This window comes from Mustela lutreola, chromosome 1, assembly GCF_030435805.1.
Source record: "Mustela lutreola isolate mMusLut2 chromosome 1, mMusLut2.pri, whole genome shotgun sequence".
Classification (NCBI taxonomy): Eukaryota; Metazoa; Chordata; class Mammalia; order Carnivora; family Mustelidae; genus Mustela; species Mustela lutreola.
The window spans coordinates 118,917,526-118,933,349 of NC_081290.1; the positions used below are offsets into that span (position 1 = coordinate 118,917,526).

Below are 15,824 nucleotides of genomic sequence, written 5' to 3' on the forward strand. Positions count from 1 at the left end.
ATCTATCTATCTATTTCTTTATTTTGCCTCTCAGACCCCAGAGTGCATTCTGCAGGTCCCTCACTGGTAGAGCTTTAGGGCTGGTTCCTTTATATTCTAGTTGCTCCTGAAACCATGTTTTATTTTTTTTTCTGTGGCCCCAGAGTGGCCAGGGCTGATGTGGTCTAGGGATCCAGGGCTTGCTGAGGACAGTGTGGTGGCTAGGGAACCCAGACTCTGCTCCTTTCTGTGCTATCAAGGTGGAGGGGGAACATAAACACTGGCACTGCCTAGCTTCTCCAGCATCCCACTGTTTGGTGGAGGGTAAGTTCCTTTATATTCTCGTTGCCCTTTTAAGCCACAGTTTTTCTGTGTCCCAGGACAGAAAAATCTGCTCATAGTCCCTTAGTAGTCTCCTCCCTCCCCAGTGCAGTTCACAGCATTAAAATTGGGGGTTCTTGTTACCGTGTCTCCTGTCGTTGTCTACGTGGTCCCTCCAACCGCTGCTGTGCAGGATTTGTTCTGTCAGCCCTCAGTTGTTTTTCAGAAGGAACTGCTGTACAGATTGGCATAGACTTGTGATCATGGAGAAGGAGAGATGAGGGTCTTCTGTTCTATCATTTTGGATCCTCTTGCAATGCACTCTTCTACTGCTACCTCTCTCACCGCTCTCAGAATGGGAAGGATTAATTCCTTCAAATGGACCCCCATCCAGTTTTCTTCTTAAACCAGTCGTAAGTCCTATCACTGCCTCCTACCCCCACCCCAAAGTTCTGAACATTTCGACAAATCCTGCGTGGCTACCAACTCAAGTTCCTTTGCTTAGCCTGCTTCCTCAGCCCCAAAGCTACCTTCTTTCCCCCTCCCTTCGTCTTATTTACCATTATTCTATTTCCCCTGATGCTCTCCAAGTTGTTCCTGTCCTTCTCTAAACCCTCCCCTCCACGTGAAATGCCTTTTCACCTATCACAACTTTCAGAAATCCCCTCCACCCTTCGGGCTATCCTGACCTGCTCCCTTCTCCATGTCCCTAGTGCTTGGTCTTACTTTATTAGGACTGGAACCAAATTTGACCTTTTATTATTTGAGTAGATCATTCTTCTACTGAAAGCAAGCTACCCATTCTGCAAATACAATAAGAAATAATTTTAAGTTAAAACACCAAATTTATTGCATAATATTGAACTATATGCACACACATAGAAAATAAACATTTCATATAACTGTATATCTTTTTTTAATCTTGTATTATAAAGACTGAAAAAACTACCAATTTAGCAATTGAAATAAGTTTTAAAAACAAAAAGAAAAGCAAAAATCTACATCCTTCATTGAGATCTGATGCTGTATCATGGTTCATAAATACTTCCTTTTATATAAATAAGTCTTTCCTCTAGTGACTAGGAATTTAAAATTAGGCTGACATGGATTCTTTGATCATGTAGAATTTTCTTATCCCATGATGAAGTAGGTTGAGCATGTCGTTATTTTTGATACATATATTTGCTCTAAACACAATGCCCCCCCGAAATCCCACTGTAAACAAACATTTCAAATGCAATAAACAAAAGTCCCATAATAAAGAATGTCCTTAAATGTTAGCAATTAGGGAAAAGGAAAAAAAATAGAAATTTTGCAATTTAAATAGAAATTAAAAAAATAGACTGCATGCATCCACTAGAAGGACAGGAAGGGAGCATTAAGTCAGGAAACAATGGGATGAAGTGAGTAAGAGAGAAAGGGAAGGAGAGGAAGGAAAGAGAAAGAGGCAGAGGGCATAATTTGACAGGGAAAGAGAACAAGAAATTTATTAATTCTACTTTCCTTGGAGAAGATACTCTTTAAAAAAGTAATGCAACTTGCTCCAAAAGCCAGATAACTGAAGGAGTAGGGGGGTCTATCACCTCACCTTATTGTCGAAGGGACTTGGCTGAACAACAAAATAAAATTTGGCTCAGCTATAATGCTGAGCTGCTCTGCACATCTCTAAGCAGGTCCAGGAATAGGCAGAGCCAGGTAGAGGCTGCTAGTCCCTCAACAACTTCTTTTTAAAGCAAAATCTGTTCATAAAGGCTCCCATGAATTCTCAAAAGAGTTCAGCCAAATTAACGAAAGAAGGGACCCAGATTCAGCTTGCGGGACTTGGGATTTTCTGAAGTAGTCCTTGCCTCCTTAGTCCTTAGAGCAGGGCTGCAACAAGCCAGGAGCATGTCCAAGTCTGCAGAGAGAGGAGCCGTTCTGCACGTGCAGGTGAGAAAGGGCGCATCAGTCAAAATCATTCTTGCGGAGGAACGAGAGGGACAGGAAGCACTGTGAGGAAAGAGCAGGGCTAAGAGAGACATTTGGGAAATGAGAGGTTAAAAAGCCACTGCCATTTTTCCCAGCAGAGTGCAACATATTCACAAGTGCAAGGAACACTACTAGGTAATTTGGTTTAAAAACAAAAATGCCAATTTTTCACCCCCATCCCCAACCCCTGATTTTTCAGAAAGGTTGCTTCCTGTTCACAAGCCCAGAAACACATCAACCAGGTTCAGGATTCAAAAGTCCCAACCCATTCAGACAATAAAAAAATAGAACTCCCTTCCCCATGATTTTCTGTATGGGCCTCCATGTGGACACTGAGGAAGGGAGGGAAATCTGGGGCACACTGTGGAGCCTCAAGCCAAACTAAACCCTTCATAGTTGTCAAGGGCTTGGGTCAGCCGTGCGCTCAGGATCTCTTTGCTGCTGTATTTGGGGAGATCAAGAAGGTTGTAGCAAGTGTGGGCCACGGGCAGGTACTCCTCGCCGCTGGCTGTGGACTGGATGACAATCTGTAGGCTCGCCATGCCGTAGATGGGAATGCGATCGCTGCCCGTGAGGAACACTGAGGAGAAAGGGAAAGGCCATTACCAGCTACGCAGCCCAGGAGCTTCTCTCTGCAGCCCCGCACAGAAAGGAGAGGACCGCATGACACCCTGTGGCTCGCATGAGAAGTACACTTCTAGGTGCCAATATGGATGACATGAATATTCACCTACGCTCATTCTTACAAAGCAAGAGGCTGACTGCATTTCAATCTTGGGGGCAGGGGGCGGGGTGTTATATGGATAAAAATTCTGTTTTTCATTAGTTCATTTCAGACCCTGATTATATACATGGACACAAATCATCCATCTAAATGAAAGATGCCCTAAAATGCCCTCAAATTAAAAATGGCCTCAAATGTATGTCCTCATAAATGTTAGGAGCTTTCACAAAATCAGAGAGAAAGGGAATTCCTGACGTAGGTAAAGAGCTTATCTCAGAGGAAAGCCAGGAAGAAGACCATCATCTATGGGACTTCAAAGTCTCCTGTGGCCAAGGGTCTAGTGTGTATATACCTCCTGAGCTAGGGAATATCCATTTGGTATCTGTTGGCTCCTTTTCCTAAATTTCTTAAACCAAAAGAGTAACAATGATGTTGTATTAGACATTTCACTCTTGTAACACACTGTGACTTGGCAAAAAAAAAAAAAAAAGAGAGAGAGAGAGAGAGAGAGAGAGAGAGGAAGAGGCCAATGCAGCTCTCTTTCCATGTTTTCTAGCAATACATAACCTCAGAGTTAAATTGCTGGAATTACTACAAAAAAGTCATTGGTTAAGAAGCACTTTCAAAAAACCTATTACCTGAGGCTGTGGTATATAAACATTGTTGCCAATATCTGTAGAGTTACTAAAACTTTCCACAAGTCTAATGATCTCTGAACAGAAAAAACTCTTCTAACAAATCTCCATGGCTACACTCCTCTTGGTTGGTAGAGCCTTACAAGCTCCTTAACCTGTCATTTGACAAACCTTAACCTGTCATTTAACTTATAGACCACTGTTCATAAGAGCCAATGGAACTAGGGAGAGGAGAAGCAGGGCTTTTTTTTTTAAGCATTCTTGTATGAGCCTGCCCTCTCCCCGCTACCTCCTCTCATCCTCACTCGGTGGGAGCAGTAGAATCTGGGGGTACATCTTGCATTAATATTAAGCTATGCTCATGCTTATAAAGCAAAAGGGACTGCCTTTCAAAGCACATTGTTTTATTTTATATAAACAAAAACTGTATACTACTCACTAGCAAATTTCTGACCCCGATTATATACAGACACAAAGATTACAACTATTTTTGAAAGGCTGAATGTGTTGACATAAATTAGGCTTCATTCTCATTTCCAAATATATGACCCTTCTCAAATGTCCCCTAGCCAGTCACAAAGGGCCATATCTTGTATGATTCCATTTATGTGACATGTCCCAAACAGGCACATCCACAGAGCCAGAAAACAGATGGTAAGGGGGGCCGGGTGGGGTGATAGGTCAGGAGGAAATGGGGAATGACTGCTACTGAGTTCAAGGTGTCTTTCTGAGGTGATGAACATGTTCTACAAATTACTGACAGGATCAAATCTCTGTGAATATACTAAAAATCACTGAATCATATACTTTAATTGGGTGGACTATATGCTCTGTGGATCCTATCTCAATAAAGCTATTGTAAATCCTATCTCCCCAGTTACATCTGTAGCAGACACTGCAAAATTTTCAAAAGCCTAGAGAGATAAGGGACGTTAATCGAATTAGATTCTATCAACGTGATATTTCATAATACTCACATATAAGATAACTAATATTTTAAAAGCAACTGAAAATCAGCAAAATGCTTCTTTTCTTTTTTTCATGCAATACATCCTATTAGGCATCAAATAAGGAAGTACCACCTATGTTTGCCTGAGGTCTCATTAAGACAAGAAGTAGAAATACACTTCCTTCACTTACTCTTTTTCATTTACAAGACCTTGACCTGTGGGGTAGATCACCCTCCACCACAGGCAACACTAACGCGTGGACAAGCACTATGTTAACATGACTGATACTTACAGAGAAACTTCTTCTTCTTTTCCAATGGAAACTCATGAAATGTTTCCCAAAATAGTTTCACAGTGGGATGTGTGGCTGAGTAATCACCCTTGTAGATGGCAGTCTGCCCAAAAGAGACAAAGAGAAAATCCTATCTTAAAGAAGAAGAATATTACAGAGGACATACATTTGTGTGCACCGTTTGCAGTGGAGAGGAGGAAATAACCAGTGAGATTAGGAGACCTCCAATGCCCCCTCAACCACAGACCACCTGGAAAGAGACCAGGCTCTGGGCCCACCTGGCAGGCCACAGCTGCTTCCTCGGAGGTAAAGACAAAACCGTCCCTACTCACCTCTTCGAGCTCCTGCCAGTTGTAGTTGCTGTTCCCCACCATCATAGCCCGCAGCTCGGAAGGCTGGAAGAGCTCAAGCACCTTGCCACCACACACCTTCAGGAAGCCACTGGAAAAGGCTGTGTACCATTCGTGAACTGAGATTTGGAAGACGTAATTCACGTAAGCATCCACGAACTCCTGCCTGCCAGAAGCCCAAAGAAACAGAATATGGTTAGCCCGAAAACTTGTAGAAGTTCTGGGGTGGAGAGAGATGAAAAATGGGATTTCATTAAACTCTCACGTCAGGAGGCATCCCGGAGATTACCAGCCAGCCCGAGGATTCCTCCAGTGCCTCAGGTGATCTGGGGACAGGGGAGACTGGCGGGAAGTAGGGGAGGCCAGGCAGGTGGAACCATTTTACCTGAGGAGCTCGTTTTCATCTTGCTTACTGTCCTCCTTAAAATTTAGTTTGGAAAAAAAATACAGACTTTTTCTGCTTTAAAGAAAAAGCAGAAAAAGTCTGCTTTAAAGAAAAAGTCTGGGATAACGATTCTAGGCTTTCTCCCTTCTCTTCAGAAACAAGCAAAGTTAAACCATGTGCTACTGGAATCCTCACCTATTCTAAAAGGTAATTTCCTAACTCCTTTCTGGAAAGGATTGTCTTATACAATGGGCTCCAGCTCATTAATAATCAGTCAAATGCAAATTAAAACAGTGATTTCCTGCATGTCAGACTCACAGCAAGCCAGCTTCCTGGGCTGCTTACTGTAGATAAGGGGCTGGTTTCCTGGGCACGTGTCTGCAGGCTGCAGGTCAGAGTTCTATTTGTATACACAATCTGGCCACCGTCGGTATGCATTCAGTCTCCGCTAGTGGTAAATGTCAACTGAACTGAGACGTAAACATCTGGGAGAATAAGTTGCCAACATCTGGAAAAAGCTGAAACTGTAAATACCCTTTAACTGAGCTACTCCCCCACCAGGGGGCGGCCCAGAGAGAGTGCACGAGACAAATACACAGATGTTCACTGCAGCATTTTCTTGTAATACAGAGAATTGGAAGACACAAAACTAAATATCCATTAATATGAGAATGGACCAAAAAAAGATGGTATGGCCATAAGATAGGAACCATAAAGCACAGCATTTTGATGGAGTTAACTAGGCCCGTATTAATCCAAATGAACAGAATCTCAAGATCAGTGTTTGAGTGAAACCCAAGTTTCTGATTGTTAAGTACACTATGACAGCATTTATGTAAGTTGTTTTTTTACATTTTTCTTTCCCTGCCATCAGTCCCATCTTGAATCAAGACTGCATCAGATGCAACCAAAGGACCAACTACTGACTGCTCAGTTAGTGGGATGGCACCGCTCAGTGGTTTTTTTTGTTTTGTTTTGTTTTTTACATTTGTAACAATACTAACTATAAGAGGTGGTGGCTCTGCTACTTACATCTTATGACCCTTGGGTAAGTTATTTAATCTCTGTGCCTCAATCCCTTCACCTTTAAAATGGGAAAAATAAGCGTACATAACCCAAGGAACTGTTACAAAAAATAATGAGTTAATACATGTAAAGTTCTTAGAACCAAGGCTGCTTTGTAAATATTAGCAATGATTATTATATGGTTTAAGGCTATAAGATCTTGTTTATTGTAAGTGTGAAATTCTACATATGCTGTACATAAGAAATGGGTAATTTTTTTAAAGTGAAAGCTATAATTAATTGGTCTTAATACACACATTATAAACGTATAGAAACCGGAAAGAACAGGCATCGACTTCATCAGTGTTTAGCCAGTGTGAGAAAGGAAGCTGGAAGAGCGGGAAGGGAGTGAGAGGAGGCGCGGGAATCTCCGTCATTGTTTTATTACAAAATCTGAGGCAAACACCATTGACTCTGGTTCATAGACACAAAGAGGTCTGTCAGTTTAGTCTGCACTTTTCTGTATTTTAAAATTTTTTCCTAAAAATTAAAAAAATCTGACATTATGAAGACAGATTCCTTTCCACTTATCCTTCACTGTAGTATCGTACTTCATACAACTACCCTTGAACGTCTTGTTTCCTCCAAGAAAACACTTCTTCCAGGACCACCACCCCTAACTAGCCACCAGGCATGTCATACAGTGGAGCAGTGAAGCAGACAGGGATTCAAATCCAGGCTCTGCCATGTCCTCTATGCTAACTACTAAGCCTCTCTTTTCTCATCTTTAAAATGGGGTAAATGTTCAGTTTTTTAAAATAAAAGCTACTAACACAGAAAGATTTTTACACATCTTTACCACAGATTCTCAACGTTTCTCACACCGCACCTGATGGACCACTTTCTCAAAACCCACTGGATAAAACTAAGAGGACTTTCCTGGTACAACTGCCTCAGAGAATCACCATCAACATGATTTTTTAATTATAGATGGTGATGGTTAATTGTATATGTCGACTTGCCTAGGCTACAGTAATCAGTTAACTTAAGCAAACACCAGTCAAGACAGTGCTGTGAAGGTATTTTTTAGATAGGATTAACATCTGTATCAGGAGACATTGAGTAAAGCCGATCAGTCTTCATGAAGTGGGAGGCCCTCATCCAATAAGCTGAAGGCCTCAAAAGCCTGAGGTCCTCCACACCCTCCGAAGAGGAAAGACTCTGGCATCTACACTGCAGCCTCCATTCCTGCCAGAATTTTCAGCCTGCCAGCCCACTCTGAACATTCCCAACAGCAAGCCTCACAATCACATGGGCAGATACCCAAGGATCTTTCTTTCTTGTCTTTCTTTCCTCTATATATGTATGTATATACACACACACATATATGTGGCCTTGGAGCTGGGGCTGCACTGTTTTCCTGCCTGCAGACCCTACCAGAAGCACCAGCCCTTCCTGAGCCTCCAGCCCGCCTGCCGTTGCACTAGAACCACAACCACTAGCTCTCCCGAGTCTGCAGCCTGCTGACTGCACTCCTGGGCCTTGTCTGCCCACCCGTATGTACATGAAGTGTGCACACACTGCTCCCTACTGGTTCTGGTTCTCTGGAGAAGCCTGATATATCATGTAGATATCATCTAAATTGGGTATGGGTGAGCCTGGGGTGTGTGTGTGTGTGTGTGTGTGTGTGTGTATGTGTGGGTGGGTGCGTGGACAGCTGGGTGTAACTGTGTAAGTATATATGCATGTATATACATCTCCCACTGGCTCTGTTTTTCTGGAGAAGGCTAATACAGATTTTCATACCAGGAAGTGGGTACTATAATAGCAACTACCTATAAATGTAGGGCTACCAGCCCTGCTTCGACCTCCTGAGCCCCTCCCTATGCTCCATGTGCTACTTACTGCAGGGTATGGGGCTGCTGCTGGGGGGTGGCCTCATGGTCACCATAGCCCTGCTGGAGGAGCAGCTGTGGCCCCCGGTCTCTGATGGCTGATGGGGACCAGCGGAAAGGTTGCCCTTCCTTCCCCCCAACCACAGGAATGGAGGCGGGACACAGGGCCAGTAGGAGCAACAGGATTTTAATAAACAGAACCCATCCCCCCCCCCCCCACAAAAAGTAGAATGGCTGTGGAATTGGGTAATGGATATAGGTGTCAGAGTTTTGAGGCAGTTGATAGAAAAAGCCTAAACTGCCTTGAAGAGACAGTTGATAGAAACGACAAAGGAGATCCTGGTGAAAGCTCAGAATGAAAAGAGGAGAGCTGTAGAGAAAGCTTTTGTTGTCGGAAAATAAACATGCATCATAAGCAGAATCTGGCAAGAAATATGAATATTAAAATGCTTCTGGTGATGTCACAGATGGAAATGGGGAACATGTTATTTATTGGAAATTAGAGGAAAGGCAATCTTGTCATAAAGTGGCAAAGAACTTGGCCAAATTATGTTCTAGTGTTTTGGAGAATTTAAGTGATAAACTTGGATATTTGACTCAGGAGATTGCCTAGCAAAGTACTCAAGGTGTGTGGTCTGGTTTCTTTGTACTGCTCAGAGTAAAATGAAAGAGGAAAGGGTAAACTGAAGGAGGAATTGTTAAGCAGAAAGGAATTAGAACTTCAAGGTTTGGAAAATTCTTAAGCCTATCCAGATAACACCCTCTGGAAACAGGGCCAAGGGCATGGCTGAACCATGATTTGATGAGATCAAGCATGTGGATTCAGGAATCCTACCAATCATCTCAGGAGAAGCTAGGAATAGAAATGCACTTGGACCCCCAAGAACTGCCTGAGAAGCCAACAAAGTGTTTTGTTTTGTTTTGTTTTGTTTTAAATTCAAGAATAGAAACACTGCCAGTGTGCACCAAAGCAGCAGAGCTGGACAAAACGAATGAAGGCTATTGGACTCTGGGAATCTACTGGTATGAAATGAGCCTAAAGAACCAAACAGTTGCAAACGGGTGTTACCTTTTAAGAAAAGGGAAAAATGGACCCAAAGGCAAATCAGAGTCCAGTGAGCCTATCACTGCTGCCATGGGCATGGGTGGAGGAACCAGCCAGTAACTTCCCCTCCCGGAGCAAGATCGCCAGCCCCATGGGCCAGAGGACACAACCTAGACCTAAAGAGGATTATTCTCCAAGCCTCAAAATTTAGTGAAATTTTCCCTGCTAGGTTTAAGGCTTGCTTGGGACCTATGACCTCTTTTCTCCTGATGTCTCCCTTTTACAAAGGGAATGTCCATCCTATTCCTGTGCCCATGATCGTATTTGCAGCTGTAGAAGGATTGTACCTCAGGATTAATCAAACTCACCCATACCTGATTCAGATGGTATTTACATGATATATTAGCCAAGGTTCTCCAGAGAAACAAAACCAGTAGGTGTGTGTGCGTGTGTGTGCATATACATGTATATAAATGTGGGCAGACAAGCTCTGAGATTTGCAGTCAGCAAGCTGCAGGGCCAGGAGAGCCAATGGTGTCATTCTACTAGTGCAAAGGCAAGCAGGTTTGAGACTCAGGAAGGGTTGATGCTGCTGCTACAGTCTGTAGGGAGGAAAACACTGAGGTCCCAGCTTAAAGGCAGTCAGACAGGAGGACTACTTCTTACTCAGCCTTTTTGTTCTGTTCAGGGCTTCAACTGATGAGATCCACGCACATAAGGGACAGCAATCTGCTTTACTCAACTTCCCATTCAAATGTTAACCTCATCCACAGACACCCTAGCAGACATACCCAGAGTAATATCCAACCAAATATCTGGGTACCCCATAGCCCAGCCAAGCTGACACCTAAAATTAAGCATCATGAATGAGACTTTGGACTTAGAGTTGATGATGGAATAGGTTAAGACTTTCGGGGATGTTGGAATAGGGTGACCATAGGTGAGAAGGACATGACTTTTGGGAATTGGAGGATGGAGTGATATAAGTTGAACTGTGTCCCCCTAAAATTCATATATTGGAGTCCTAACCCCAGTACCTCAAAAGGTGATCTTATTAGATACAGGATCTTTACAGAGGTAATCAAGTTAATATTAGGTCATCAGGCCAAGCCCTAATCCAACATGACTGGTGTCCTTATAAGAAGGGAAATTTTGGACAAAGAAACCTGCACAGAGGGAAGACAATGCAAAAGAGAAAAGGAGAAGATGGCCATATGCAAGCCAAGAAGTAATCAACCTTACCAACACTTTGTTCTTGAATGGAGATAAGAAATCATTAAGCCACTTAGTGTGTGGAATATTGTTACATCAGCCCTAGCAAACTCAAACAGAGACTCTAATCTCTATATGTCAATCACTATTGCTCTCAACACATCCTTTTCTTTTATAATGATCATTAACAGTTACAGAGTGTATTAGGTGTTAGTCACAGCAATAAATTCTTAGATACACACTATCTCGGTGAACATGCAAAACTACCTTTGAGTGAATGGTATGAGAATTATGTCCCAATAAAAATAAATACACATAAATTTTAAGACAACAGCTTTTTGAGACTACAGAGATAAATTTTCAATTATTTTCCATTTTCAAGTAAATTGTCATTATTCCAATTTCAGAAATGAATCCAAGACAAACAGCTAGTACCCGGGTAGGGACAGAACTTGAAGCCAGATGTCTGAATACAGACGTGTGCTCCCAATCACTTCACCTAAGTGCCTTCTCTTTGCCCTGCCTTGATTCTTCCATTTCTAGTGTGACAGCTACATGCGAAATTACAATATGCGGAGATCAAGGTTTCACAACATGATAGCTCATGTATTCACAATTCTGTGTTACAGCAGTCCCAGTTGTATACTCGAGTCCATAAAGCCCAGAAAATGAGACCATTTAAGAGATATCTGTGAAGTGCCAAAAAGTCCTAAGATACAATTTGACATACTGAAAATAACAGTAATGAAAAGATGATGGTGACATCCAACCATCAAAAAGATTGTCATTTCTTTTCCCATTTATCTATTTCCCAGATTTCCCAAACCTTCAGCACAAACTAAGCAGTAAGCACCTCGTTACAGAATTTCTTTCCCATAATTGATCACTTGACTTATTTTTTAATATAGTTTCTTTAACTGTGATTTTTTTAAATTAACATATAATGTATTAAATGAGGTGACATTTTAAAACACATAAATTTGAAAGAGCAAGTACTATATCCATTGCCAGTGTTTTTTAAAAGTCTGAATTCAAACTATAGTAAGGGTTTTTGAAAAAGTTTGCTAAGCTGATTCTGAAATTAGTATAGGAAGGTGAAATAACTAGAAGAGCCAAAACAATTTAAAAAAAAGAACAAAGTTAGAGAACTGAACATTAGCTAATCTCATGACTTATTATAAAGTTAGTTATCAAGTGTAGTGTTGGTGAAAGGACAGACATATAAATCAATGCAACAGAATCAGAAAGCCCAGAAATAAACCCACACAAATATGGTCACTTAATTCTCAACAATTTTGCAAAAGCAATTCAACAGACAGTGTTTTCAATAAATAGTACTGGATCAACACGATACCATATGCAAAGAGTATAATATCCATACATCTCATACCATATTAAAAGCTAACTCAATAAGGACCGCGATCTAAAACTTAAAGTTATAAAACTTCTAGAAGAAAACATAGGTGCGGGTGCTCACTTCGGTAGCACATGATACAGAGAAGATTAGCATGGCCCCTGTGCAAAGATGACACACAAATTTGTGAAGCATCCCATATTTTTCTTTCAATGGATACTTTTATTGTAAATGTGCTAAATGCTCCAATCAAAAGACACAGGGTATCAGATTAGATAAAAAAGCAAGATCCACTGATATTCTGTCTACAAGAGACTCCTTTTAAGCCCAAAAGCACCTCCAGGTTGAAATGAGGGAGGTGGAGAACAATTTATCATGCTAAAAGACATCAAAAGGAAGCTGGAGTAGCAATCCTTATATCAGAAAAATTAGATTTTGAACCACAGACTAACAGAGATGAAGAGGGATACTATATCATATTTAAAGGGTCTATCCAACAAGAAAATCTAACGATTGTAAATATTTATGCTCCTAACTTGGGAGCAACCATATAAACCAATTAATAACAAAATTTAAGAAACACATTAATAATAATAATAATACAATAATATTAGGGGACTTTACACCCCCCTCACTGCAATGGACTACAATGGACAGATCATCTAAGCAGAAGATCAACAAGGAAACAAGGGCTTTGAATGACACATTGGACCAGATGGACCTCACAGATATATTCAGAGCATTCCATCCTAAAGCAAAAGCATATACATTCTTCTCTGGTGCATATGGAACATTCTCCAGACAGATCACATATAGGTCACAAATCAAGTCTCAACTGGTACCCAAAGACTGGGATCATTCCTTGCATATTTTCAGACCACAATACTTTGAAACTTGGACTCAATCACAAGAGGAAAGTTAGAAGGAACTCAAATACTCAGAGGCTAGAGAGCATCCTACTAAAGAATGAATGGGTCAACCAGGAAATTAAAGAAGAATTTAAAAAATTCATGGAGACAAATGAAAATAAAAACACAACTGTTCAAAACCTTTGGGACACAGCAAAGGTAGGCCTCAAGGGGAGATACATAGCAATACAAGCCTTTCTCAAGAAACAAGAAATATAGAATGTAACCAAACCTAAAAGAGCTGGAGAAAGAACAGCAAATAAAGCCCAAACCCAGCAGGAGATGAGAATTAATAAAGATTAGAGCAGAAATCAAAGAACCAAAAACCAAAAGAACAGCAGAACAGATCAACAAAACTAGGAACCAGTTCTTTGAAAGAACCAATAAGATCAATAAACCCCTGGCCAGACTTATCAAAAAGCAAAGATAAAGGACACAAATAAATAAAATCATGAATTAAAGAGGAGAGATCACAACCAACACCAAAGAAATACCAACAATTTTAAGAACATATTATGAGCAACTACAGGCCAACAAATTAGGCAATCTGAAAGAAATGGATGCAGTCCTAGAGAGTATAAACTACCAAAACTGAAACAGGCAGAAACAGAAAACCTGAACAAATAAATAACCAGCAAAGAAATTGAAGCAATAATCAAAAATTTCCCAACAAGAGTCCAGGGCCAGATGGCTTCCAAGGGGAACTCTACCGAACATTTAAAGAAAAATCAGTACCTATTCTCTGAAGCTGTTTCAAAAAATAGAAATGGAAGGAAAACTTCCAAACTCTTTCTATGAGGCCAGCATTACCTTCATCCCAAAACCAGACAAAGACCCCACCAAAAAAGAGAATAATAGAGCAATATCCCTGATGAACATGGATGTAAAAATTCTCACCAAGATACTAACTAGCCAATAGGATCCAACAGCACATTAAAAGGATCATTCACCATGACCAAGTCAGATTTATTTCTGGGCTGCAAGGGTAGCTGACATTCACAAATCAATTAATGTGATATATCACATCAATAAAAGAAAGGATGAGAACCATATGATCCTCTCAATGGATGCAGAAAAAGCATTTGACAAAGTACAATTCCCTTTATCGATTAAAACTCTGCACAGCATAGGGTTAGAAGGAACATACCCTCAGTATCATAAAAACCATATATGAAAAGCCCACAACAAAAATCATTCTCAACAGGGAAAAACTAAGAGCTTTTCCCCTAAGGTCAGGAACATGGCAAGAATGTCCACTATCACTACTGTTGTTCAACGTATTACTCCAAGTCCTAGCCTCAGCAATCAGACAACAAAAAGAAATAAAAGGCATTCAAAATGGCAAAGAAGAAGTCAAAGAAGAAGTCAGTCTTCACAGATGACCTGATCTCTTATGTGGAAAACCCAAAAGACACCATCCCCAAATTGCTACAACTCACACAGGAATTTAGCAAAGTGGTAGGATACCAAATCAATGCACAGAAATCAGTTGCATTTTTATACACTAACAATGAGACAGAAGAAAGAGAAATTAAGGAATTGATCCCATTTTATAGTTGCACCAAAAACCATAAGATACCTAGAAATAAACCTAACCAAAGAGGCAAAGAATCTATACTCTGAAAACTATAAAACACTCATGAAAGAAACTGAGAAAGACACAAAGAAATGGAAAAATGTTCCATGCTCATGGATTGGAAGAACAAATATTGTCAAAATGTCTATGATTCCCAGAACAATCTATAGGATCAATGCAATCCCTATCAGAATGCCATCAATATTTTTCTTAGAGCTGGAACAAATAATACTAGAATTTGTATGGAACCAGAAAAGACCTGGAATAGCCAAAGGAATGCTGAAGAAGAAAAAAACCAAAGCTGGTGGCATCACAATGCCCGATTTCAAGCTCTATTACAAAGCTCTAATTATCAAGACAGTATGATACTGGCACAAAAACAGACACATAGATCAATAGAACAGAATAGAGAGCCCAGAAATGGATCCTCAACTCTATGGTCCAAAAATCTTCAATAAAGCAGGAAGGAATACCCAATGGAGAACAGTCTCTTCAACAAATTGTATTGGGAAAATTGGACAGCCACATGCAGAAGGATGAAATGAACCATTTTCTTATACCATATAAAAAAGTAAATTCAAAATGGATGAAAGACCTAAATGTGAGATAGGAAACCAATAAAATCCTAGAAGAGAACACAGGCAGCAACCTCTTTGACCTTGGCTGCAGCAGCTTCTGGCTAGACATGTTTCCAAAGGCAAGGAAAACAAAGGCAAAAATGAGCCACTGGGACTTCTCAAGATAAAAAGCTTTTGCACATTTTTTTCATGTGTCTGATAGCCATTTGTATGTCTTCATTGGAGAAGTGTCTGTTCATATCTTCTGCCCATTTTTTAATATGATTTTCTGTTCTGTGTGTGTTGAGTTTGAGGAGTTCTTTATAGATCCTGTATATCAACCTTTTGTCTGTACTGTCATTTGCAAATATCTTCTCCCATTCCGTGGGTTGCCTCTTTGTTTTGTTGACTGTTTCCTTTGCTGTGCAGAAGATTTTGATCTTGATGAAGTCCCAAAAGTTCATCTTCACTTTTGTTTCCTTTGCCTTTGGAGACATATCTTGAAAGAAGTTGCTGTGGCTGATATCGAAGAGATTACTGCCTATGTCTCCTCTAGGATTCTGATGGAGTCCTGTCTCACGTTGAGGTCTTCTATCCATTTTGAGTTTATCTTTGTGTATGGTGTAAGAGAATGGTCGAGTTTCATTCTTCTGCATATAGCTGTCCAG

At 40.7% G+C, this 15,824-nt stretch overlaps 1 protein-coding gene, 1 non-coding gene and 1 pseudogene across 2 annotated transcripts in view; 1 reads left to right on the forward strand and 2 right to left on the reverse strand.

The window, feature by feature from the left end:
• Positions 1–1,125: 1,125 nt before the first annotated feature.
• HERC3 (HECT and RLD domain containing E3 ubiquitin protein ligase 3) overlaps positions 1,126–15,824 on the reverse strand; it is a 124,383-nt gene continuing 109,684 nt past the window's right edge. The window contains exons 24-26 of the mRNA XM_059173049.1: positions 5,202–5,385; positions 4,870–4,972; positions 1,126–2,848 (exon numbers count right to left, since the gene is read on the reverse strand). Coding sequence (XP_059029032.1) covers positions 2,640–2,848; positions 4,870–4,972; positions 5,202–5,385 — 496 coding nt within the window. The 3' untranslated portion in view covers positions 1,126–2,639. The remainder of the gene's footprint in view (positions 2,849–4,869; positions 4,973–5,201; positions 5,386–15,824) is intronic.
• On the reverse strand, positions 6,468–6,561 carry LOC131822989 (small nucleolar RNA SNORD21). Its single transcript, XR_009350441.1, has one exon. It is a non-coding gene; the product is annotated as a small nucleolar RNA SNORD21 (small nucleolar RNA).
• Positions 12,231–12,321, forward strand: LOC131822912 (U6 spliceosomal RNA; annotated as a pseudogene).